The sequence below is a fragment of the Diadema antillarum genome, unplaced genomic scaffold, assembly GCF_040938485.1.
Source record: "Diadema antillarum isolate AM-2024a unplaced genomic scaffold, OU_Dant_1.0 scf00000170, whole genome shotgun sequence".
Lineage (NCBI taxonomy): Eukaryota > Metazoa > Echinodermata > Echinoidea > Diadematoida > Diadematidae > Diadema > Diadema antillarum.
Window position 1 is genome coordinate 2,565,006 of NW_027271059.1, and position 23,978 is coordinate 2,588,983.

Genomic DNA, 23,978 nt, shown 5'->3' on the forward strand with positions numbered 1-23,978 from the left:
GGGAGAGAAAGAGAGGGAGAGGGAAAGAGAGGATTATAAGAGCGAAGAGAACAAAACAACAACAGCAAGAGCTGAAAAGAAAAGGCTATTCATCAGAAACACTGCGTAACAAAAGAATGAGAGCCGTTATTTTCTCGCCGCACGTAAGGGTCTGTGTATAAACCGGGAACGCAAGAGCTCTGTGCGTTGAATGGCTGGATGCAAGCACATACATAGGACCGTATACTAGTATGCATTGTACTCAGACTCTCTGCTCTCCGCGCGCAACAACACGAACACAGGACCAAGTATGCGTTGATATGATAACACTTTCTCAGTCAGCATCCGAGAAGTAGTGTGTATTTCCTGGAGGACATTCCTACGATATTTCATCCTCAGCACAGTGCGACAGACAGGAACCAAGATGATAGTTTGGATAACGTTTTTAACGGCTTTACTTCCCCTCCTAGCAGGTAAGCAAAGGAAGGTTAATGTGGAGGGATGACGTATGCTATCTCGAACCAATTTGAACCTTGAATGTGATATGTATGGATCTGTTGTTTGAACTACAGCTGTATATACGTTTACGTATTCACCGAAAGGGAAACATATGATCACAATTATATATTGTATATTACCACAAAAAAATGATGTATTCATCCATTTCCATAATACATTGTCATGGTACATTTTTATGTAGCAACTTACATCCAGGATTGCGGAAAATTGATACACGATGAGAAGAGACAGCGTGACTTCCGTCGAAAAATGCGGAATATTTTCAATGAACACAATGAATGAAAAGCCCTCGTTGCGCTGCGTTGCGTTGTTATATTGATTGGTAGCAAACCCAAATCAGATAATGCTTGTGTGACCCGTGGAATGTGTACACAGGTATTTGCAAATGATGAAAAGAGAAAAATGAAAACCAAAATGGGTAAAGCAGCAAGACTGAATTCGGGACTAAAGAGGCCTAGGTTCAACACTTGAAGATCAGGTGGAAAGAAAAGACACATAGGAGCAAGCCAGTTCAAATTATAAAGTGTGATATCAATTTATTAGGGAAGTTATTGTGAATGTGAGATTCGATTGTGAAGAATCTCTGTCTTATCCCTGATACAATAAAATACTAAACAAAATGAGTTGCTTTAAAACTAAGAACAACCCCTGACCAATATCCAACAAAGAAAAGAGAGAAAAAGGACCAAAATTAACTAACTAAACCAACACAGCACCGTCCGGTGCACGCCGTTAGGTGTACATGTGCTGTGGGCAATGAACAAAAGAAAACATGAATCAATATACATTACGTACAAAGGGCTCATACCAACTACAAATTAGTGTAATCTAATGCAACTAAAATCGTACGCGCGCTTTCTTACAATCTAACCATAGACAAACAATCTTCTAACAAAATATTACTTTACTCCATAAAATGTCGAAGAGTGCAACAATATGAGTTGAATCTACATATGGCATTATTTGCTTAACATTCCACCTCGTTCCAACGTGTTGATTGAATATTCATGACACTCTTATTTCATGAACTACTCCTACATATTGTGTTTGATTACTCCTGGGGTGATAACATAATTCCTTTTGTTGCTATCCCTGTTAACAATAACCAAAGAAATGAAACTGGGATTATAAAAATGAATACCAAGAGCCTTAATACTACGCTCGCCCTTGACATTACAGCAATATATGAGGAAATCATTTCTCTTCGTCAACATTCTTCTTAGTAAAATGTTTTAACTCAAAACCACACGTATCACATTAACTATATGTATTCTTCTAATCATTTCTCAGTAAACTTTAAGGGTCCGACCAAACCGGGTACACAATGAAAAACATGTATTTGGTTATCCTTAGAGATCACAGTGACTTATACCATATGCATAAGCTATTTGAGATTAACATGAACATTGAAATATTATATACAAAAAAAGGGCAAGAAATGATGTAGACCAACTACAGGCAAGATTTACCTCCTTATTTGGACAGTACCCAGCAGTACCTCGCCTTTGAACTCAGACTACTCGATAAGAGTAGAAATTCAGCTATAGAGAGAACAAATCAGATTGTATAATGATTATGGTAAACCAAATGAGTGTAACAGGTTCATAAACACATATCTATGTACAAAATCCCCCAATGAATTATGGGATCCAGTTGTCATGGCAACAGCAACATAAAAAACCCCAAATTAATGTGAACAAGGTTAAGGGAGTTAACAGACAACTAGTGATGAGGATCCCCCCTTTTGTCCAAAGCAACTGACCGTCACTGATGCAGCCTGCCTACACACAGGCTCATTGTTTACGTTAACCCTTCAGCCACCAGTGGCGACTGACCACACCGAGTGCACATTACATCTTGGCATCCCAGTTTTCTTCATACCAGTCTAAAATCTAGACCCTAAGCATATCTTTGGTACCAAACACATAATATGAGCCATGTACAAGACTTGTCCGTAAACAATATGAATGAACAAAGGAAACAAAGTTTACCATACCCAAGATCAACTCACTAATATCAACAGCAAAATAAATGAAGCAACAGCACACATGTGCGAATGTTTAATACATATAAGAATACGAACCAGCCTTGGTTCACAACATGCCTAACCGACCAACCCTTTCATATGAACTGAAGTTGCTATCCACATCCAAACTTCGTGTATTTAAATAAAGGGTGATCTAAAAATCTGGGTGATCCTTATCCTTATGTAAATCGAAAATACAACACGATATTAAAATCCGATTAATGCATGTACACCAACATATGTATAATGTATAGCATGGTTAAACTTACAATTAGTCGGCGACCAGCAGCATGATTCCACAAAATAAGTATGATAACCAGCTCTATGCAGGCTGAGACACCTCCTCCTCTTGTGAATGCAGAATGTGGAATGAATCCTACCTCTTCGATGGGGAAGAAGTGGTCCATTGTTTGTCATAATGTCTCGAGCAAAGCCTTACCACATTGTTTATGTTATAGGGAAAGTCGGGGAGTGGAGTTCCGGAGACCACCTATGATTTTGGTCAAGCTGACCTTGCTTCTTCATCCCCTCGATGGGTGCTAAGATGTATTATGTCTGTGGGAGTGCTACATGTACTCCTGGTCATTAATTCAACACACATGGCACATAACATATAAATGGTACATATTTACAAAAAGAGCAAGAGAGGGGAGAGAGAGAGAGAGAGAGAAGGAGAACGAGGTGCATAGCGAAAGCATGGCATCTGGATAGACATACAATGTATTACAAAAAATACAACAAAAATGTGTGGCTACAACACCGTTCATTTCCTAGCCTCACACTTGGATCTAATATCCACTGAAAATGGAAGAGAAGAACAGCCAACTGGCTGGCGAGAGGCGGAGTACAATTCTAGCTGTATTTCTAACTGTTCAGTCCTACATGGAACTATATTGCTATGTATGAAAAACCGTGTATCATCACTGATCAATACATCCCCACGTACAGTGTACCCACGTCGGTGTTTTCATGTTGTGCTATCGCATCGTTTGGAGAACCCTGTAGCTACGCGATTATATCACAAACATTCATTCACAGTCATTCGTCATCGTTTGACTCAATCCGACCGACTCTGAGCATAACAAGTACAATATGTTGTACGTATATACACCGCAGTATGTGTGGTTGACAGGAATGTGTAGGAAGGCATGATGTAATTCAACCCGATATACACTTTACTCCATATGTCACAGTAAAAAAAAAAGCTCCGAACATATTTATCAACACTCATAAGACCCTCAAACACTGGATGAATGTAGGCCTACAGCTACATTAGCTGTACCAAGTTACACTACACGATTGAAGGAGGGAGATTATCCTGATGTTCAAAGGAGGGGAAAAAAAAGAAGGATTATTAGTGGTCGGGCGTTCACTCATCACTGTGCGATATTATTTTCATGGTTCTCGAGTCGAAATAAATGATAATGTTCCACCCCCTGCACATAAAAAGGAGGAAGAAAAAAACAAGAGAGAAGAGGGAATATAATAGCGACAGAAAAAGACTAAAAGTACAAACTACACTTCGGTTTCCACGGCAACTCTTAAATTCATGGCCGTCTGTATCAAGCTGTGCATCAGATTTCGGCATTCCGGGTCAATGACGTTTTAGGAGTCAAAGGTCATAGAATCCTACACAAAGGATCACCGTCTGACATTAGAGGAATTTAACAACCTCGCGCGTTGATGCTAATGGGGGAGAGAGATTCGTCATAGGTGTATAGCAGGGAAATAAGTACTCTCTAAAACAAATCGAGTGAAAATATACATTTTCACAGGAGTGAAGACAAAAAAGTGTGGATTTATTTTGAAATTGGAGTGAATTTTGAGTGAAAATGTTCACTCTTTTTAGAGTGACCTCAGGGATCACTCCAAAATCTTCGAGTGATCCCTGAGGTCACTCCAAAATTAGTGCAAATCAACATTTTCACTGAAAATTCACTCCAATTTCACTCTAAATTCACTCTCTTTTGTATTCACTCCTTTAAGAGTGAATATTTTCACTCGATCTGTTTTAGAGAGTATACAATTAACTACACACGTACATTGAATGTAGATAACTTAAATTCTCTCACAGACTGTATATACAGTAATACTCGAATCACCATAATCTATACTGTAAACTTAAGCTACTTCTGTTCATTCTGTTCTGTGTGAGGCTACCCAGTCGAATATAATTCGGTATCATGACATATTGTGTAAGTGCATCATGCGTTTTGTTGTACATGTATTTGCATGATTGTTTTTATTGTTGGGGAATGGGATTCCAAAGAAGTAACCATACGGACAGTATGATAAATGTGTGGCTTTTGAAAGTACGAAGTACACTGAGCGTGAATAGACTTTAATCAGGAACCGAATGAATAACAATCAGAGTGAACTTTCCTAATGGCTTAACCACAATAATATGGACTACAGTGAACTGCCAGTAATGGCAGTCATTGTGTCTGGGGTTTAACCCGCCATCAGTATCAACTTCAAAAACAGAACAGTTTTGCCTTGGTTTCTTGCTGCAAGGAACCAGTCATCTCTTTAGGAGCAGAGACTCAATGTACTGTCACCGTAAAGGACAATCCTTTTAAATCGTTTTAAAGTGTGCTAGCACCAAGGAGCTTCAGTATATAGCCCCTTGCTAGCACTAGTACACTACAGTACATGTGAACTGCAGTAATGTTTGCCTATTAAGGCCGCAGGGACACCTATGTTGGTGGGGTAGGACATTTTGCGAGGATGTTATTTATACGGAAGAGGCTATCATAATTGTTGTCAGCTACAGTACACAGACTCCTTTTGCGATGCAATTGACAAAAAGTGTATGTACAGAAATACAATGTACATCCCGGAACGATGACACATATATAATATGAGACGTTGACAGAAATTACATGGTAATGGTCTATTTACTACAATAAGAGTTTGAGATATTGCCGCCAACAGCAAGGATTGTGTGGGCGCAACTGTTATTCATCGCTTGATTTCTGATTACTACATGTAGTAGGCCTACTATACAGCTGTACACGGGAAATACACACACTGCAATGTTACAGCTATGTCTGTGTGCATACACTGCTCTTTAGTGGTATCTTTAAGTTGTGACTTATTCAAACACAGAGTATAACTGATAGATATTGTAAAAATTCACCAAATAAAAGCACTGGTCTTTAGTTCTCCTTATACTAGAACAACTAAGAATTTTGATTTGTAGAAAAATAATCACATGCGCATACGAAAATAGTTATAGGCTCCATGCAGACATAGACTTCGTAAATATCAAGGTATATTTATGTATGTATAATTTTTTTTCACAATGATTTTGAAAAAAATATATACTTGATATGACTGGATTGCAAAAAAAAAAGAAAAAAAAAAGAAGGAAGAAAAAGAGTGCACCAACTTTTGTTCACAAGGAAAGTTTACATTGCGTCCACTGAAAAAAGTGCACCAACCATTTTCACCATGTCTGGTCTTTTTAAGTTAGGAACACGTGCTTTGTTTGCTTAAATCGAGAGAGCTAATAGAGTTGAAGTTGTGACCCTATTTGTTTAAAAAATGTAACCAGAAAAGTCATGTTTGCCGTGTTGGGGAGACTTCGAACACTGTGTGCGATTATTTGCAGACTCACGCTTCTTTTAAAAGACTGTGAAAGATGTTTACAAGCACTAAGAAACGAAGATGATTTCACGGATGAGGCAGAGAGAGAGAGAGAGAGAGAGAAAGATGATGATCAAAGTAGTTCCAAGGACGAAACGGAAAACTATGTTGTTGGTTTTTTTTTTTCAGATAGTCTACATGTAAGTACTCTAGTTGATGTGAAAGCCTTATTTACATATTAAGATGTTGACTTACATGTGTCTTCATGATAATGAAATCATATTATCCATTGCGGAATATATAATTCAGTCAAGGATATTATAACGTTACAGATCGAACGCTTTTGATTAACTTTTCTCAATCATCTCTTTTTCTTTCTGTTTTTTTCGGACCCCTTCAATGGGTCATTTTCTATCCATCCTCCTGGCCATCTTCTATTCTCCTCTCTCTCTCTCTCTCTCTCTCTCTCTCTCCCTCTCTGTGTCGTTCTCTCTTACCACCTTTATATTTCCTACCCATGTAAACACATTCCTACCCCGCTCTCGCTGTCTTTCTTGCCCTCCTCCCTTGCTCAATCTGTCTTCTCTCATGTAAATATTCTTTTCTTATCCTCCTCCCATTTCTACATTCTCCACCTTCTATTATCTGTCTCCATGTCTTCTATCTACCTCTCTCTCCTTCTCCATCACCCTCTTTCTCTTTCTCTTTCTCTAAATGTTAACCCTAGATGCCCTTACCGTGAATCCACCGGGGTCGTTGACCTTACAGGTCGGCGGGTCGGGGATCTTGACCTGCGAGAACTTCGATGTAGACGGACCCCAGCCAGAGTGGGACGACCCCTACGGTGACCCCATCTATACCAGTTCCGGAGGTCAGTCAAACTTTAATACTAAATGGATAATGGATAGAATTAGAACTCCACTTCCGCAATGGTTTGAATGTAGAGACTAAAGTTTGTTTGTTTGTTGTTGTTTTTTTGTGTGTGAGAAATAGATTGTTGTACTCACTCCCTTCTATTTCATACGTGTTTGTTTATTTACCTTGTTCGACCTGTGGTCTGAAAGGAGGCTCATTCTGCAGGATGCTTTCCTTCGAAAGATTTGATAATTTTCATGCCTTGACAGGAGAATTTGTAGGTTCATTCATTATGGAATATAATTTGTGCTGCATAAAAAAATCACGACTATCACAATTGATACAGTGTAAGTCTTTGTCCTCCTTGATTTCCACATGTAAATGTTTGGAACAGTGATTTATATCACTCCTTTCACTTTCTCACTTCAGATATCGTAATCTGTTTCCACTAGAATTCAAAAAAAAAAGAAGAAGAAAAGAATGCAGAATATTGTTAGCTCTTTTGTTGGATTGAATTGATGTAGGATGTCCTTCGTATCAGTTTGTCAACGGATATGTCAGAGTGATTATAGCTAATTATACTGTTGTGTTATTTCATGTTTTTATTTTTCGTAAAACATAATCATTCAGTTATTCAAATGTGTTTATTTTGACTAAAACTTATTAAGTGCTTTTAGTGAACGACCACACAACGTAATTCTTCGTACAGTATTCACTATAATTCTGCTAAACGGCAGAAGGTCTCATGTTCGAAACTTACGTTAAATGAAGAGAGACAGAGGGAGAGAGAGAAAAAAAAATAATATCCGCAGATTTGTCTGGCACGCCAAAGTGAAAATTTGGCATCAGTCCCAAAATCGTATGAATGAATTTAGAATAATTATGCTAACGCTAAAGAGCGCTTTCAGTTCCAGTGTACATGTGTATGATAGCATTTACAAAATAATTATGAGATGTGTTGTACTATCCTGGTTAACAATCCACAGGATCCGGCAACCGTGTGTACATCACAAACTCCATCGACCCCACGGACTTTCACAAAGTGACCAGACTTCACCTGACCAATGTAATAGTCACCGATGGGGGCGGCTATTCGTGCAGGGCTCCAGGTCACCAGACGCAGTCGAGGATCGTGATCGTGCAGGGTGAGTGAGGATATCGATATGATCGAAAGAAGAAGAAGTGAAAAAAACAACAACAACATTGTTCAGATCATCTTTCCTTTTATCGTCATCTTCTAGCGATGTCTACCAAAACAGTCGTATCAAAAGACCCGAATTACAAGATTTCAGAAGGATTTAGGTTTAAACACATTGTTTTAACAGTTTTTGATACGAAGACGGTAACCACGCCAACCTGAAATACGATTTTTTTCCAAGCCGTATGGTAAATATATTTGTTTGTGAAAGAAGAACATATGAAGAGTTTGTTTGCAAAAACCGATAAGTCCATTTTTGAAGATTTTGAAGTACAGTCTCTGTCGTAAAGTGCAAAATAATACCTTTTAAATGATATATTGGTCACTACATACAAAGGTACATTTTCGAAGTTATGGTCAAAAGAAGCAAAAATGTTCTTATTATTCTCCTTATTTATCTCGACCTTTAATCGCAATTATCTCCATTTGGCAAATATGGTCTTATCGGTTTTTGCAAACAAACTCTTCATATTTCTATGAAATCATCAATCAGTCTCATTCAGGATATTTGTTCATTATTAAAAAATTACCATTTTATATTTTGGTTCATACATTATTCTTCTTCAATGTGTCTGTGTTACACAAAAAAGCATTAGTCTACCTACCTTTCCATCCACCTATCTACAGTCATATCTGTGTCTATCTATCAGTCGATCTATTTATCCATCTATCCATCTATCTATCTATCTATCTATCTATCTATCTTTCTATCTATCTGTCTGTCTATCTGTCTGCAAATGTCGATCTTTCTGTGTGTATCTATCTGTCTATATATCTATCTGTCTCTCTCTCTATTTATCTATCTACATCTTTCCATCTATCTATTTGTTTTATCTATCTCTCCATATCTCCCATCTATCTTAACGTCCCACCACCTATTTATCTTTAATTCTTTACCTCCCATTCCCCATACCTGTATCCTATAGTCGAGCTCTCCCATTAATACACAGGTCGAAAGATAAGGGATCATACTGTACCCTAGTCTCCACCCCTCATACCATACAGGTGCCATTCCACTTTCACCAAAACGCCTTGTTTTACTTGTTTTCACCCGATCTAGAGCTCATTCGTTTCACGCGCCAAGAAGAGGAGCAAAACCAGCGACTCATCTTCAACACGACGGGCACGTTGTTCTGCACGGCCGAGCCCCGCGACACGCTGGAAATTGCCTGGTCCAAGGACCGCGACTCCGTCGATCCGAGAGGTACGATTGCGCCGTGCTATACTTAGTATTTCTATGTCATTGATAATAGCTTTTATACAAAGGCGTTTTCAAGCAGCCACGCTACTCCCTAGCAACTAAGAATAAAAATAATGCTTCCTAGATCGCATGTAACTTTGTAAAATGAATCAACTTTATAATATCATTGATACATAATAGAGAATTTTAACTCTTGGCAGACGTACTGTTATAGCTGGTTTATAGAGTGCTCTGGGCTTAAGGACTCCTTGATAATTGTGTCTCACGAAATTGTCCTTGAATGTAGCAGGGAGGTGGGAACTTTCCACCTCCCTGAATGTAGCTATACATTTTGTAGTTTTAGAGGTTGTAAAGAGTTTACCAATTATCTTTTTTTCTCATTCCCTAATATACCGATAAGGTGTCCATCTTCAGGTCCCATGCTTGTTCATTTTGGATACTTTCCAAACATCTTTACGAATATAATCATGATGCACAATACTTCTAATTCAGTGACCTTATACACTGTAAACACATCGGTGTTAGATTTAACACCACGGGTGTTAAATCTAATACCGATCAAACTTCAATAAAGGACCACACCCACAGGTGTTAAAAATGCACTGTGATGGTGTTGAAAAGTGTTCACCTGACACTTCGTGGTGTTAATTTGACACTGTACCTGGTGTTATTTTGACACTGTACTGGTGTTAATTAAAAAATGACACCACATGGTGTTGATTTGATATTTGTTGGTGTTAATATCAGTGGTTTAACACCCGTCCAGCTTCAATAAGAGACCACACCAGCTGGTGTTACTTTGGTGTAAATTCATTTTCACATTTTTTCAAAAATCTAGTATTTTAATGTAAAATTCTTGATCGTCTTGTTTAAATTAAAAATCAGCAAGCAGTGCAGTTACTAAGAAACTCTTCAAAGAAACAGTTTAAAATTTGGAAATGACACCCGGAGGTGTTAATTTAACACCATAAATGAGCACCGAAAATTTAACACCAGCTCGGTGTTCACTATTTAACACCGGACTTTCTACAGTGTAAGAGCATGTGCTGATTTCTGAAAAATTTGTGTTAGTCAAACATAAAGCACGGACTCGCTTGTCCTTCAACTTGCTGTAATACCTCTCTGAATTTTTGGACAGACATCAAGTATTCCATCGTGTTCGGTCAACTCACGGTACACAACATCATCGAGGCAGATCAAGGGATCTACACGTGTAGTGCGTACTACCCAAACAGCGGCTCGACCTCCGTTCTCGACATCAACGTCGTGGTCCAAGGTAGGTGGCTATGTCTGTTGTACATCCCAAGGAAAGTGAAGTTGGGGGGGGGGGGGAGCTAGATTAGCTTGAAAGGAAACCCTAAGGAGAAAAGGGGATTTTGCAAAGTCTAAAGATACAAAGAGTTGATAGCCGTCACTGATAAATAGATATCACTGACTGCCAGTCGTTTGAAGTGATAAAGGGTTTCTGCCACCCTATCCAAGTATAGTGAACGTTCATGATCCTAGTGAAACGTTCATTATCCTAGTCAAACAACCAACAATGATTATTTTTAGTTAATCTAATATCTTTACATAAAACGAGCAGGAAGGAATGAATTAGTAACAGGATAATCTCCACATTCTCACTGTCACAGTGCCCCCAACCTGGGAAGTCGCGCCAGGGAATCGGGAGGAAGTGGTAGGCACCACGGTGGTCATTCAGTGTCGAGCTCGAGGTAACCCACCCCCTACCTACACCTGGACGGACCGCACGGGGGCGGTGGAGCGCAACATCACAAACGACGACCCGCGGTACTCGTTGTCAGACGACGGAGAGTTCCTCACGATTAACAATGTAGAACTCCCGCAAAGTGGCAATATCTTCGTCTTTGAGTGTACGGCCAACAATGATCCAGTGGGCTCGAAATTTAGGTATGAATCGTTATTGTTTATTTGTTCTTTTTATCGACTTTGATTTTAAGAAACGAAAGTGTTGTTACAGTAGTATCATTTTCTTCCATACATTCAGGCTTGAAACAGTTCATTTGTCCCTTTGTCTCCGATGAGAAACCGTGGACTAAGAATTAAAAAAAAAAGATTTTGGACTTGCGTTTTTATGTCAATGCTCTATAAAGAAATTGAATTTCATGATTTTTTTTTTTACTTTTTCTCTCCTCTCCTACGAACTACCACAGGACATCAATCAGCAAGTCGTTTCTCTTGACCGTACTCGTCCCACCCACACTCAACCAAGCCGTCACCATTGTCGTGTCTGAAGAGCGCCCCCAGACGGTCAGCTTCCAATGCGCCAACACACAGAGTAACTCCGAGGCGACGTTGTCATGGCGACGAGATGGACTGGAGCGTGAGGACGAACTTTTCCTCGGGTCACAGGTACGTCGTTTGGAATGCAGGAGGCTGCAATGTCTAATTTGTCGCATATTATTTTGCAAGTGCATACTAATGTATGTCTATGTCCAAGTCGACCTTCATGACTCACCTTCACCTAGCTGACAAGTTGCTCACAAGCGAGCATTCAAACCTAGCCATTTCAACTTATGTCACTTCATGTCGCTTATGTCATCGTGGTTGTGATTATTATACTGCAATACAATACAATGAATGCTTGATGTGCTCTTATAACAATAATGTTAAGGTCTTATTTACCCTGGGTAGCCTCTTCAGTGGTACCACTGCTTTACCAGAGGGTCCTGCCATTATTATTACCCAGGTAGCCATTTATACACCTGGGTCCAGAGGGACATAGTGGGTAAAAACATATTGTCCAAGGACGTCAGCACTTGGCGGGATTTGAACTCGTTTCCTCCTGCATTATGCCACAGCACCCCTGTCTTCTCATGCGGCTCAGAGCGCTAACAAATCACTGCCAAATACTTTTATAAGTCTCAACATGATTGTTGTCATTATCATTATTGTCTTGTTGATTTTCGTACTGCTTCAGCCGGACGATTCCCGTGTGGTGGTCACAAGAGATGACCAGACTGGCGCCCTCACACTGACCATTGAGAATGCCCAGAGAGTCCACGAGGGCCAATGGAGCTGCTTCGCGGAAAGCCGAGCGGGAGAGTTCTATGTACACCACATCCTGAGAGTAGAATGTGAGGATAGCTGAATCTTATTTCTTTAATCTAAAGATCGAGGTATAAGTAAAATAAAGTAGATCAAATTAATTGATCGATCAGTCAATAATTCGTCATCTTATTGGAACTTCTTTTCAGGAATCAAATTCTTAAATGATTAGAGCTGTTTAAGTCAATAAAGCAATCTATGTTTATCAATCGCACAGTGCTTGTAGCCTCTAGACATTCCGGTGAATGAACAATAAAATGTCCAATAAATTACATCATTTTGGCTCTCGGTAAATCAAGCTCAGAAAGGGATTGGAATTAAAGACTGCACTTAAGAAATCGTATTTGCGCATCTACTGAGTTCACTCTTTGTAGTTTTGGCATAAAGCTTTGGCTCATATTTGTAGCCTGATTCTACTTAGCCCGATCAGAGAACCAGGACAATCACAACTAGAAGTCCTAACAGTAGTAGCACACTGTAAAAACATCGGTGTGAGATTTAACACCATGGGTGTTAAATTTAACACCGATCAAGTGTTAATAGAGGACCACACCCACAGGTGTAGAAAATGCACTGTGATGGTGTTGAAAAGTGTTCACCTGACACTTCGTGGTGTTAATTTGACACTGTACTGGTGTTAATTAAAAAATGACACCACATGGTGTTGATTTGATATTTGCTGGTGTTAATATCAATGGTTTAACACCCGTCCAGCTTCAATAAGAGACCACACCAGCTGGTGTTACTGTGATGTAAATTTATGTTCACATTTTTTCAAAAATCTAGTATATTAATGTACAATTCTTGATCGTCTTGTTTAAAATAAAAATCAATAGGAAGTGCAGTTACTAAGAAACTCTTCGAAAAACAGTTTTATTTTTTGGAAATGACACCCGGTGGTGTAAATTTAACACCATAAATCAGCACCGAAAAATTTAACACCAGCTCGGTGTTCACTATTTAACACCGGACTTTTTGCAGTGCAGTCTAGAAGAAAATGGCGGAGGATGCAGAATAATGGTTGTGATAACAAGAAGAAGAATGGAAGATGAAAACTGGATGATGACCAGGAGAAGGAGGAGGGAGGGGATAATAAAAAGAAGGCAAATGACACGAAATGAAATTTCGAGTCTGTTGAATCTAAATGAGAAAATATAGCACTCACATTTTATAGCTGAGGTTATAACCAAGTTTTGCCGTTAACGAAATCGATGACAGAATATTTTGGGATATCTTCTGAATATCATCGATTTTTGACTTTCAACAAAATTAACTCATGCGTATTTTCATGTTGAATGTCTATGTACTTCAGATGCACCGATCATTGATCAGACTAGAACGCCCTATCGGACGATATCTTGGGAAGGTAACCCGACAAACCTGACGTGTGCTTTCCTTGGATACCCTAATCCTACGCTCAGATGGTTCCGGAACAACTATCGGTTGAACGAAACCGATCACATTGATTTCCTATCGAATCTCCCCACTGGCGTGACGATTGTTCACGTGAGTACTAACAGCAAACGATTTTATATTAGAAGTGCATGGCGGTGTACGGATCTTTCCTATCCTCCCTGGACGTAGTTTAATTCTATTTTAAATCCACCTGCATTTAACAAAATTCATCTGGATAGCAGGAATCAATGGAAGCGTGATTAGATGTTCCAAGGTTTTGCAAGCCCATGTGAAAAAAAGGAGAAATGTAGGAAAAATTAGATTTTGTTATTAAGTTAACAATTGTTCCTTCACTTATTGCATCAGAAAACATGCACCAAACCGATGACAACAGAGTCTCGTTCCCAATGACAAAAGATTGTTTCCCTTCTAACTCTGCGATCAGTGACAAGATGTCCTTATAAACCATTAGTCTGTATAAAATATTAGATCGTTATTGTTCCTTATTTCTTGCCCACAAATCTAATTCCTCATGTTGTTTATTCTTTGAGAAGAAAAGACTAAGAGAATTCCTTTTTAAGGCCTGACGCAGATGCACTAGCATGCACCACTTTGGAGAATAATTAACATCTATTTTCAGTAGCTGTGTTCATATTAAACTTATGTCTTTACCAGGGTTCGTAATGAATATGTCTGTATGTGATTTACGTCTTTTTTGAAAGGAGGAGACACAAACAATTTAGAAAGAGTACACAGCAGAGGTCGTTATCCTTAGTCTCTTCTTTACCTTTGTCACATGTCTGATAGATTGTTCCTCAGCTGGAAGACTTCGGAGCCTATTTCTGTGAGGCGAGAAACTCCGAGGGATACCTGAGATATCGTCAGGAGCTGATCAAAGCGGGTGAGATCGGCGGGACGGTGACTCGGAGGTTCCGATGGTTGATTCGCTTCGTGCTGCTGTAGACCTGCTGACTAATATGATTGATTCAAATTCTATCCATTCCATTTTTACGACAGAAATGTTCTTAACGATCAGAGAGCATGCACAAGGGTTGTAGAGTATTGCACAACACAAGAACTAATAACAAAATTGCTTCCAGAGATTATTGTATTTAGATACAATGAGTATCGCATGTGTACATGGATGGTACAGCTCGTAGCTGGGTCCTGAGAGGAAAAAGAAATGTAAGATTTTATACTCTGAATGCTCTCTTAGATTGGCCTATTCAATAGGGCTGAGGAGCAGGGATATTCCGGATAGAAGACCCTTCAGCAATTTTTGTTAGGAAACATCTAAGTGTGTATTTCAAAGTGGAGGGGAAAAAAATAACACACACACGGCAACCCCTGCCAGGCAAGATAAAAAGATAGTGACCCAATAGTTATTGTTCAAAATGAACAAGTATTGCTGTTATGAAGTTGATATCATTGGCTTACCATCAGTAAAGGCACAACGGTATCCTGATAGATACAAGTAAGGGATTCGAAGTCATACTTTCAGGTTTATGCCGCCTAACTTACAAACTTATAAAGATTAGAGAATCTTATATCTCAAATTATTCTCAACTGAGGGAAGAAATCACACGCAGCAGAGAAAGCTAAATGTCATGCCGATTGTTAATGAATTTATCTTGAAGAGTTACGTCGTCTTTCAATGTAAAGAACAGTGAGTTAAATTGGGCACAGACCTTACCCGTCTTTGTACATTCACAGATAAAACCCAGGAAGAAAAGTATTTATCAAGTGTCACATGTATACAAAATATATCAGATAAAGTGCACCCCCCCCAAAAAAAAAAGTGTCGTAGACAAGCTGTTTATCGACATAAACTATTACAATGTTCCCTGACTGCTGACACTTCTTCCCCCCTGCAGCAAAGCCCTCTAGGCCGCTGGCTTTGGAGGTTCGCGACGTTAGCGCTTCAACCATCAAGATAAGATTTTACCCACCAACCGACGATGGCGATCTACCGATTACCGGATATGTCGTCAGTTACTGGATCCGATTCAACGTCCGGGCAGAAAACTACATCTACGATAATCGTATGTTGATCGATACCCGTACTTCACTCGATTACGCCATTAACATGGTGGCTGTGTTATATCAGTGAGACGAAGGGCAGACGATTGGAAAAGAAGTGGCTTCATAGCAGTTCAACCTAGAATAATAATGTTCTAAAAAAGACATCAATTTGATTCAATTCAGTTCAGTTCGGTGTAATTCAATTCAATTTAATTCATCTCAATTCATTTCAATTCATCTGGCGTAGATTTTTTTCTCTTCATTTTTCCGTTTTGGCAAAGTATTATTCCGAATTCAATATTTCTTGTATGTTATTTTGCTCATTTTTGGGTTTGTATCAACCTAATGTCAAAATATATTGTACCACAAATATTAACATTGCATCATTAATAAGAAGGTATCCTCTTCAACAAGCCTATTTGCCTCTCATGATTCCGCATATAACTGTCATACTTGATGACCTGTATATTTTTTATGCATCTATACAAATTCGATTATGTATAAACTGGAAATGAATGACTTGAACTGAAATGATTCGAATTTGAAAATCCACCTGTTTTGAGGAGACAGCGGAATTAATTGCACACCAGGTACAGGTGGTAGAGGGGATTATTTTATCACCTCGCAATAGTCTCCTAACACAAATCTTATAAATCGAAATCAGTGAGAAGATGGTGTATCCTATAGTACCCTAGGAATGGTGACTTACATGTATATGGGAAAGGGGTCTATATAGCTGTCCACCAAGTTTTTATACCAAAGTTTTGACTACCAACCTGGTTAATCGAATAGATTACACAGTGATGCTTTTGTCTTCACTTTGAATGAGGTCACCCCACATGTCGCTATGTGAAACTTAATTGTTTATTAACTTAATTACTTTTGTTACATAAGTGGAATTAATTTCTTGTTACATGTCCGAATCTGATAATGTTTCAGCCATTCTCCTGTACATCGTATTTACTTTATTTGATAAACACAAGTTAAACATGGCGTGGTATACTCTTTACTGTTGGCATTATCTTTATTAGTTTGCATACCTTTCGTAAAAGTATTCCATCTTGTCATACCATCCAATCATATTTTGGAAATTATATTACTTGTTATGTAACCTCTCAGCTGTTGCATATTTGGAACCAGTCTCATGTTGTGTTTTATAGACACTACCAACTATCAATTTGCTTGTAATGTTCACCCACTTGCGAATTTATTTACACCACCTAATTAAAATATCGAAAAGAGAGCACAGTCATGCGGATACAGCCTCACACAGGTATGTATTTCATATATCAGTCAAACGCATTTCAATGTATCACCGTGGTTACAAGTTGTATCTATCACAGTATGCTCTCTCCCCTTCTTGTTTGTATACCAATGTTTCCAGCCTATTCCGATGTTGATCTTTGCCGAGATATACTGGCGCCCCCTAGCGCCGGAGCCGAGCTAGAGTGTTTCGATTCCTGTGAGAACACGTTGCAAATCTGCTGCCCGTTTGGAACAAGGAGACTGTGTGTGGATAGACCCGTCACGCAGGAATGTAAGTAGGGCTGTAAATAGCTCAGAAATAGGCGCACGTCACCTCTTCGTTGGTCCTTACATGCCGAAAGTTTCTCGTGTATTTTTCCCTACCATTGCTTATGGAGAACTTGATTATTCTGTCCTAATAAAAACTGAAGTACAGTTGAACCTCTCGTATCCGGACAAGTCGGGACCGGGGCTCGTCCGGATAAGGGATTTGGCCGGATACGGGAGACTCAATGCTTTATACATGTACATATACATACACATGTACTGATGTAGCCCATTGTAGTACCACATGTAGTAATGTGTATACTGCAACCTTTTCATTGTTACATTTGGGGATGTTTCGGGATGTTGAAATGTCTGAAGGTAAGCAATTTGGAAGGAAATTTGATGCAATGTATGTTAATCATATTGGAAGTAATATGTAATTCATGTGTGTTTGGGTAGGAGTTCTCAAGGAGTTGGGAATCCCCCTTTCTTCCCGTAATTATTTAAAAAAAAATCACGGCGAGATTGCGTCCGGATAATAGAGAGATCCGGATAAAGGGAGGCCGGATAATAGAGGTTCAACTGTACTTCTTTACCTGCCCCAATCAGGCCCCAATGGTCATGTGAAGTTTCACTGTCCAAAACATCTCTTTTCCTTTTTTTAAATGTTTTTGTTTTGTTTTGTTTGTTTGTTTGTTTGTTTGTTGTTGTTGTTTTTTTGGGGGGAGGGGTCTTTTTCACCTACACCATCTATTTTTTTTAATCATCTGCAATCTTTAGTGGCAGACAATAGAGATAAAACAAGCCACCATTTATTGTAGCAGCGCTCTCTCTGTTGTACGCTACGAAGGTTAAGCTAATTAATTACAATTATAGAAGAACGGCTAGTTCTGTTTTTCTTTCATTTTTCATAATGTTGTTTTCATACATTTTCTTTAATGTTAAATGTCTATTTATTATATCAAAAAGAAAATCTGACTATTTTTTCATTCTATTCAGACACCGAAATTCTACTTGTTGGACTAAGCGCACAGAGTATTTATATCGTCCGAGTAGCGGCCATGAACGACCTGGGTACAGGGGAGTGGACCGAGAACAAAACAGTCAACACCGATGTTTTCAGTGAGTGATCATGTAATCATGAAGTCATGTTGTCATGTAGCCATGCATTCATGTCAATAAACAGTACCACAACTCCCTGGCCATCCTTCCACGTCATTATCAACTATATCTCATGAGTACCGGCGTGTACGTTTTAATGGAGATTCTTTCTTCAAGGAGATGTTGATATTGTAAAAGTCTTTGAGGAAAAAAAAAACCCCCGAACAATTAGTGATTAGTCAGTTGACGAGTATTTGGAGTGCAGTGACTTGCATTGAACCCACATTTCACAGAACATACCGGTGATGATTGAACATACATTATCAAGCGACTCTATTGTCGTTTTCATAAGTCTCATTTGAATCTGAAGACACGTGTACAGTAGCAAGAGCGAATCCTGTGACGGAAAACGATTAGAGCTAAGCGAGGGATCACAGACTTACAAAGGTCTTACTGCTATCAACTATTCCATTAATTTGTATTGTTTTAGACATGTATGGATATGTTTATCTTGGTATGTATGTATATTTGTATGAAATCCTTCATTATTTCATTCCTCAACCTATTTATTCTTGAGTTATTATGTTTGTTTATTTACTTGCCCAGCAACAGTTCATTCACGTAATCATTAAGTTTGTTTAGTCAATTGATTACCTCATTTGTTAACGCATTTTTGATACACTTATAAAGCAAAAGATTATTGATTTTATTGCCGCTATCCTCTCGATAGGTAAACCCGATATGCCGACGATAATTTCCCGCCCGGAGTCGGACAAAGGTGACGAGTATACATTGAGATGGGAACCACCGATCAACGATGGAGGGTTGGATATCGATCGATACCTCATAGCATATTCTCAGGTACAGTGTGTGACATGACCGAACTAGGGAGTGGCAGTGTGAGACTCAGTCATATTCGGTTAATTTTTTGTTTTTTGTTTTGTTTTGAGGGGTTTGGAAAAGGGGTTGGTTATCATGTCACTTTTATTTCTCAGTCACTAAGCAGACACTCCATCACTCATCACTAATGACCAATGTAATGTCAGTTAAATGGGACGTACGCCCTCATCGGCCATCTGTTTCTGGCTTTGTTTTCTTCTCTTTTCGTCAGTTATTTGTGTTTGAAATAGAGACCCTATTGTACGTATTACCGTCTTCTCCTACTCTTAATGGGCTTCGACTGTTCAATTTCTTATATTCACCCTTCCCTCACTCACTGTTCATCATTTGCGTCATTTACTCCTCATTGCAGATATTTTTTTCTTCCTCTACTTTCTTTCTTTCGATCTATTCCTTTTGACATCTTCATGTTATTTTGTAGTGCCTTCCACCAGTTTAGCTATAACACTGTACTTGCACATCGTGGATACAATGCAATAACATAATGACAAGACTATGTGGAGGAAACGATTTTGTATTAAATGGAGCTAGAGATCCAATGTTATGAAGAAAATGCGATGTTGTGGTTGGTGGAGCCTTAAAATTTCTATACTAATCTCAATTCTCCAGGTGGACGGACCGTCAGTGGATTCTCTTGGGCCACGGCCGGTGCGAATGACAGCTAAGGGTAACAGTCGGAGCCAGGTGCTTGACAACCTCAACCCTGGGATGTTCTACCGCATCGAGTTGAGAGCCGAGAATGACATTGATGAAAGTGACCCGGCAGTCATTACCATGGAAACGGCTGGAAACTTTGTCTTCCTGACCACACCCAAGAGTAAGACCCTCCTTCCCTTGCATCATGATGTGACTCCACCAAACAATAAGATGCCCCCTTTCCCTCCTGCTCTATAACATCCATCCGTATTATTCCCCTCCCGCCCTGTTTTCACACTTACCATGATTCTTAGATACGCCATCTTTCTTGTCCTCCAACTACTCACCTCCCCTGCTATTCCTAATTGACTGATACGTGAGAGTAATTCTAAGGCATGATAAAGTATGAGATTAAGATTGATTTGACCAAAACTCTCATTTCTTGCAGTTCATGTCTGCACACTCATTACAGTGATAATTGCATTCCATCAAATTTTACATCATCATCATCATCATCAGCAACAACAACAACAAAATGTAGGTTACATGCCCGGTTTTTGTCATGAGAAACTGGTATTTAGATAAACCCTTTTTACCTTTCAGGCAATGCGATTCATAATACTAATTAGTATTCAAATAATCATGTTCCGCTGTATTCTTCCCACTATTTCGATATAAATATTTAGCTCGGCCGGAGGGTCCCTTTGGTGACAGGTTTGTCTTCTCAAATCGCATCATCATCGCTATCATATTCGTCGTCCTCTTGGTGTTCATGATCGTGGTCGACCTTTGCTGTTTCTGCATCAACGACTGCGGGTTGCTCATGTTCATCTGTGTAACCTGCTGTGGAAAGACGCCCCCATCGACGAAAGAACAGATAGAGATGGAGAACGAATTCAGGTAAAGGGAAACAGATGTCTTTGTTCTAAAAACAAACAAAGAAACAAACAAACATAGATTTTGGAACATCAACATCACCATCGGCAGTAGGAGGAGGAGCCTTCTACCCCTGCCGGTAATGATGATGATGTTGAAGACGATGATGTTAAGGAGAATGCTTAATGATCATGATGTTGTTGATGTTGACGATGTAAACGGTAATGATACTGACGAAGATGTTTTTAATGATGTTACGTAATTGATAACGAAAATGATAATACACATTATTGATGACGATAATGATGATAACGTTAACGATGATTAGTATTGTATCTGTTACCATCTGATCATTATTGTCATTCCTGTCAATGAAATGAAAATGGGTCTAAAGAAATTTTATTCCTCTTTGCAATGACAGAGTGCATATCTAGTGGGATGAGGGTAAAATCATGCCACAGTTCTACAACCACACAGAAATCTATTTTTGTAGAGAATTGTGTAAAATGTTAAGCTGGTAATCCCCGCTTCTTGAATCTGATATTCTTTAAAACATTGTATCTGGTGGTTTGTTATGCGTTCTTTTTTTATTAATGAAAGGGCATGTTCGTTAATTTATGTTTATAAAAAATGTATGTGTTTTATGACATTTCCCGCTATACTTTATATCCCCAGCACTGTCCAAGACGATCTAAAGGACTGGGAGAGTTTTGACGGAAGGCCGTGAACGATCAAAACTTGAGACCAAAACCAGAAAACTATTTACTGTGAATATAAAGGAGCGAGTAGTGGAGAGGACACCGAAAGGATCTCTTTATGAAAGGTCGCAGGAGGTCAAGACCTCTGTCCATCATTCATACTTGTTAAACCTCCTTTCATTGTCAAAGCAACAACTGTGATCAATTACCATGACAACTAACTTTCCTCTGTGTCTAGGTGCAGGTGTATTTAAAATTTTAAGAGGAAGATCAAACATACGTAGTGGTGGTAGTTTCCTCACATCATACCTGAAGTAAATGACACACATAAGACAACATAACAACACTAACAGTGAAACATGCGACTGTCACATGGTTGAAATACTACCCGAAGGTTTTAGCCTTCAATATAGCTTGCGATGACATGTTTAGTACAGATTAGACAGATTAGTAATGTCTGTAATGTGATTGTCAATAAAAGAAAACAACACCAACAACAAAAAATGCAAAATCAAGATTGTATGTTGTTGAAAACTTAGCAAGTACAGTCTACATCGCCTAAGTCGACATCGTACAGGTCGAAAATTTTGCTTTGTCGGAGCATTTTCATCTGGATGGTTATACTGTAAACATGTGCTTTGTCTTTTGTTGTGTAAGTCAAAATTCACATAAAGTCTGAGAATTTTCTCCGGACCCTTTGCAGGGACAAATTCAGGAATTTCATTAAAAAAAAAAGGAGGGGGGGGGGGGGGGAGGGGGACGCAAAAATATTTCTGGTGTTACTTCCGGGTTTCATTTCACTTTTCCTTTGTATTTCTTTTGTTTTAACAAAAAAAAAAATTATGGGGGCTCACACACGGTGCCCCCCCCCCCCCTTTGGATCCGCCACTGCTTGGATTTAACTCCCAGGCGACGTTAACTGTATAATTCCCTCCACTATAATTCATCATTACAGCTTTCATTCCACTTGAAGGGAGAGAGAAAGAATAAGAAAAAGAAAGAGTGCAAGTTGCTGTGAAAAGTCTTTTTTTTTTCTCATTCAAATGAAATCAGTGTGTGAAATTAAAATTTTGCATGGAGTGATGTTTTCTTGTCAAAAATGAACCACGATTCATAATGATACGACGTACTACGAAAATTGCATTTCCGATCGTGCGAAAATTCCTGCAACAAACAGAGACTTTCAAGCACGTTCTAGAATGATGAACACTCTGTATGTAGGAATACTTTAGACATATTTCAAGTCATTTCTTCAGTTTGTCCCTTATTGGATTTGCGTTTGTTCGTTTCATTTTTTGTTTGTTCGTTTGTATGTATGTTTTTGGACACAATGTTTCTTCCGCCGAAGATTGATTCCTTTGTGAGGTACTTTTGTAAATATGTAATCATAATCAAACAGTACTATCGATTTTGTAACATATTACGGTGATTATGTACATACTTTTCTGCCAAAAGTGGTATATTTGATATTTCATCTTTTATACAAGTCATTGTGATGTACATTGTAATCATATTACATGTATGTACTTATGTACGAGAAATCTACACGTGCAGTGATGTCTTATTGTAGCAAACTCGATTTGTTTTATCACGTGACGTCAAGTTTTGAGAATCACTAACTTTGATATAAAATATGAGGTTTGGGGCAAGAAAAATTGACTTTAAAGGGGAGTATGTATCCTAATATTAGTTTTGTAAGTACACGCAAGAATGCGCTGTATTATGTTTGTTAAGATCCGTCGAGCTGATATCACGCTCATGTCTACAATCTTAGACGATTGGATCTCTCCAATGCTGAGTCTTATAAGATCTCTCTCGTTTACAAAGGTCTCTATATGAAAGGCTCGCAAAATCCTACATGCGTGTAACTTAAAAAAAAAAAAATTCCTTTTCCCCCTTCTAAACTGTATTATAGTCAAGTCACGCTACATCTAGACGTGCTGTATCACATGCTTTGCTTGTTTGGTTACTCATTCATTGGCCAATATGGTGTGGCATAACTTACGTAATATACATTCACTGAAAAATGGCATTGCGTGCTTGTGCGTGAACGTGTATGATATAATAATGTCAGTAAACTGCCGCAGAAATATTGTGTTTGCACTGTTCGTTGGTCATTAATGTTTTATGACCGTTCTGGAAGCGGTACTCCCTTTGATCATAACGAATATCATACAGATTGGAATACACTGTACTATTAGATTACCATAGTAGACTTCAGTCCCTGAACACCACACATTAGTGTAAAATTACAAACATTGCGCTTTCTCATTGTACAATGTACAATGTACCTTTGGATGGCATTCAGGTGAATACACGTAATACGCATTCATGCAGTACTGACCTTGTTCACGAGTTATGATTACGCCTATTGTCTGACGGCAAGAGCAGCACGTTAAGACA

At 38.8% G+C, this 23,978-nt stretch overlaps 1 protein-coding gene across 1 annotated transcript; it reads left to right on the top strand.

Annotated features, from left to right (window-relative positions):
- Nucleotides 1–334: 334 nt before the first annotated feature.
- On the top strand, nucleotides 335–22,285 carry LOC139722701 (fasciclin-2-like). The gene is made up of 17 exons (XM_071633993.1): nucleotides 335–452; nucleotides 6,840–6,983; nucleotides 7,954–8,112; nucleotides 9,226–9,369; nucleotides 10,505–10,642; nucleotides 11,001–11,277; nucleotides 11,541–11,739; nucleotides 12,308–12,464; nucleotides 13,748–13,941; nucleotides 14,638–14,731; nucleotides 15,705–15,872; nucleotides 17,237–17,389; nucleotides 18,364–18,486; nucleotides 19,196–19,326; nucleotides 19,975–20,182; nucleotides 20,688–20,901; nucleotides 21,553–22,285. Exons 1-17 carry the CDS (start codon nucleotides 404–406, stop codon nucleotides 21,602–21,604), a joined length of 2,604 nt encoding a protein of 867 aa, XP_071490094.1. The 5' UTR covers nucleotides 335–403; the 3' UTR covers nucleotides 21,605–22,285.
- Nucleotides 22,286–23,978: the final 1,693 nt, after the last annotated feature.

What these genes read in the sequence shown, in the direction of transcription:
- LOC139722701 (XM_071633993.1), top strand. Translation starts at nt 404, where the DNA reads ATGATAGTTTGGATAACGTTTTTAACGGCTTTACTTCCCCTCCTAGCA. An exon ending in CATCTATACCAGTTCCGGAG is followed by an intron (nt 6,984 to 7,953) that starts GTCAGTCAAACT and finishes AACAATCCACAG; the next exon opens with GATCCGGCAACCGTGTGTAC. An exon ending in CCACATCCTGAGAGTAGAAT is followed by an intron (nt 12,465 to 13,747) that starts GTGAGGATAGCT and finishes TATGTACTTCAG; the next exon opens with ATGCACCGATCATTGATCAG.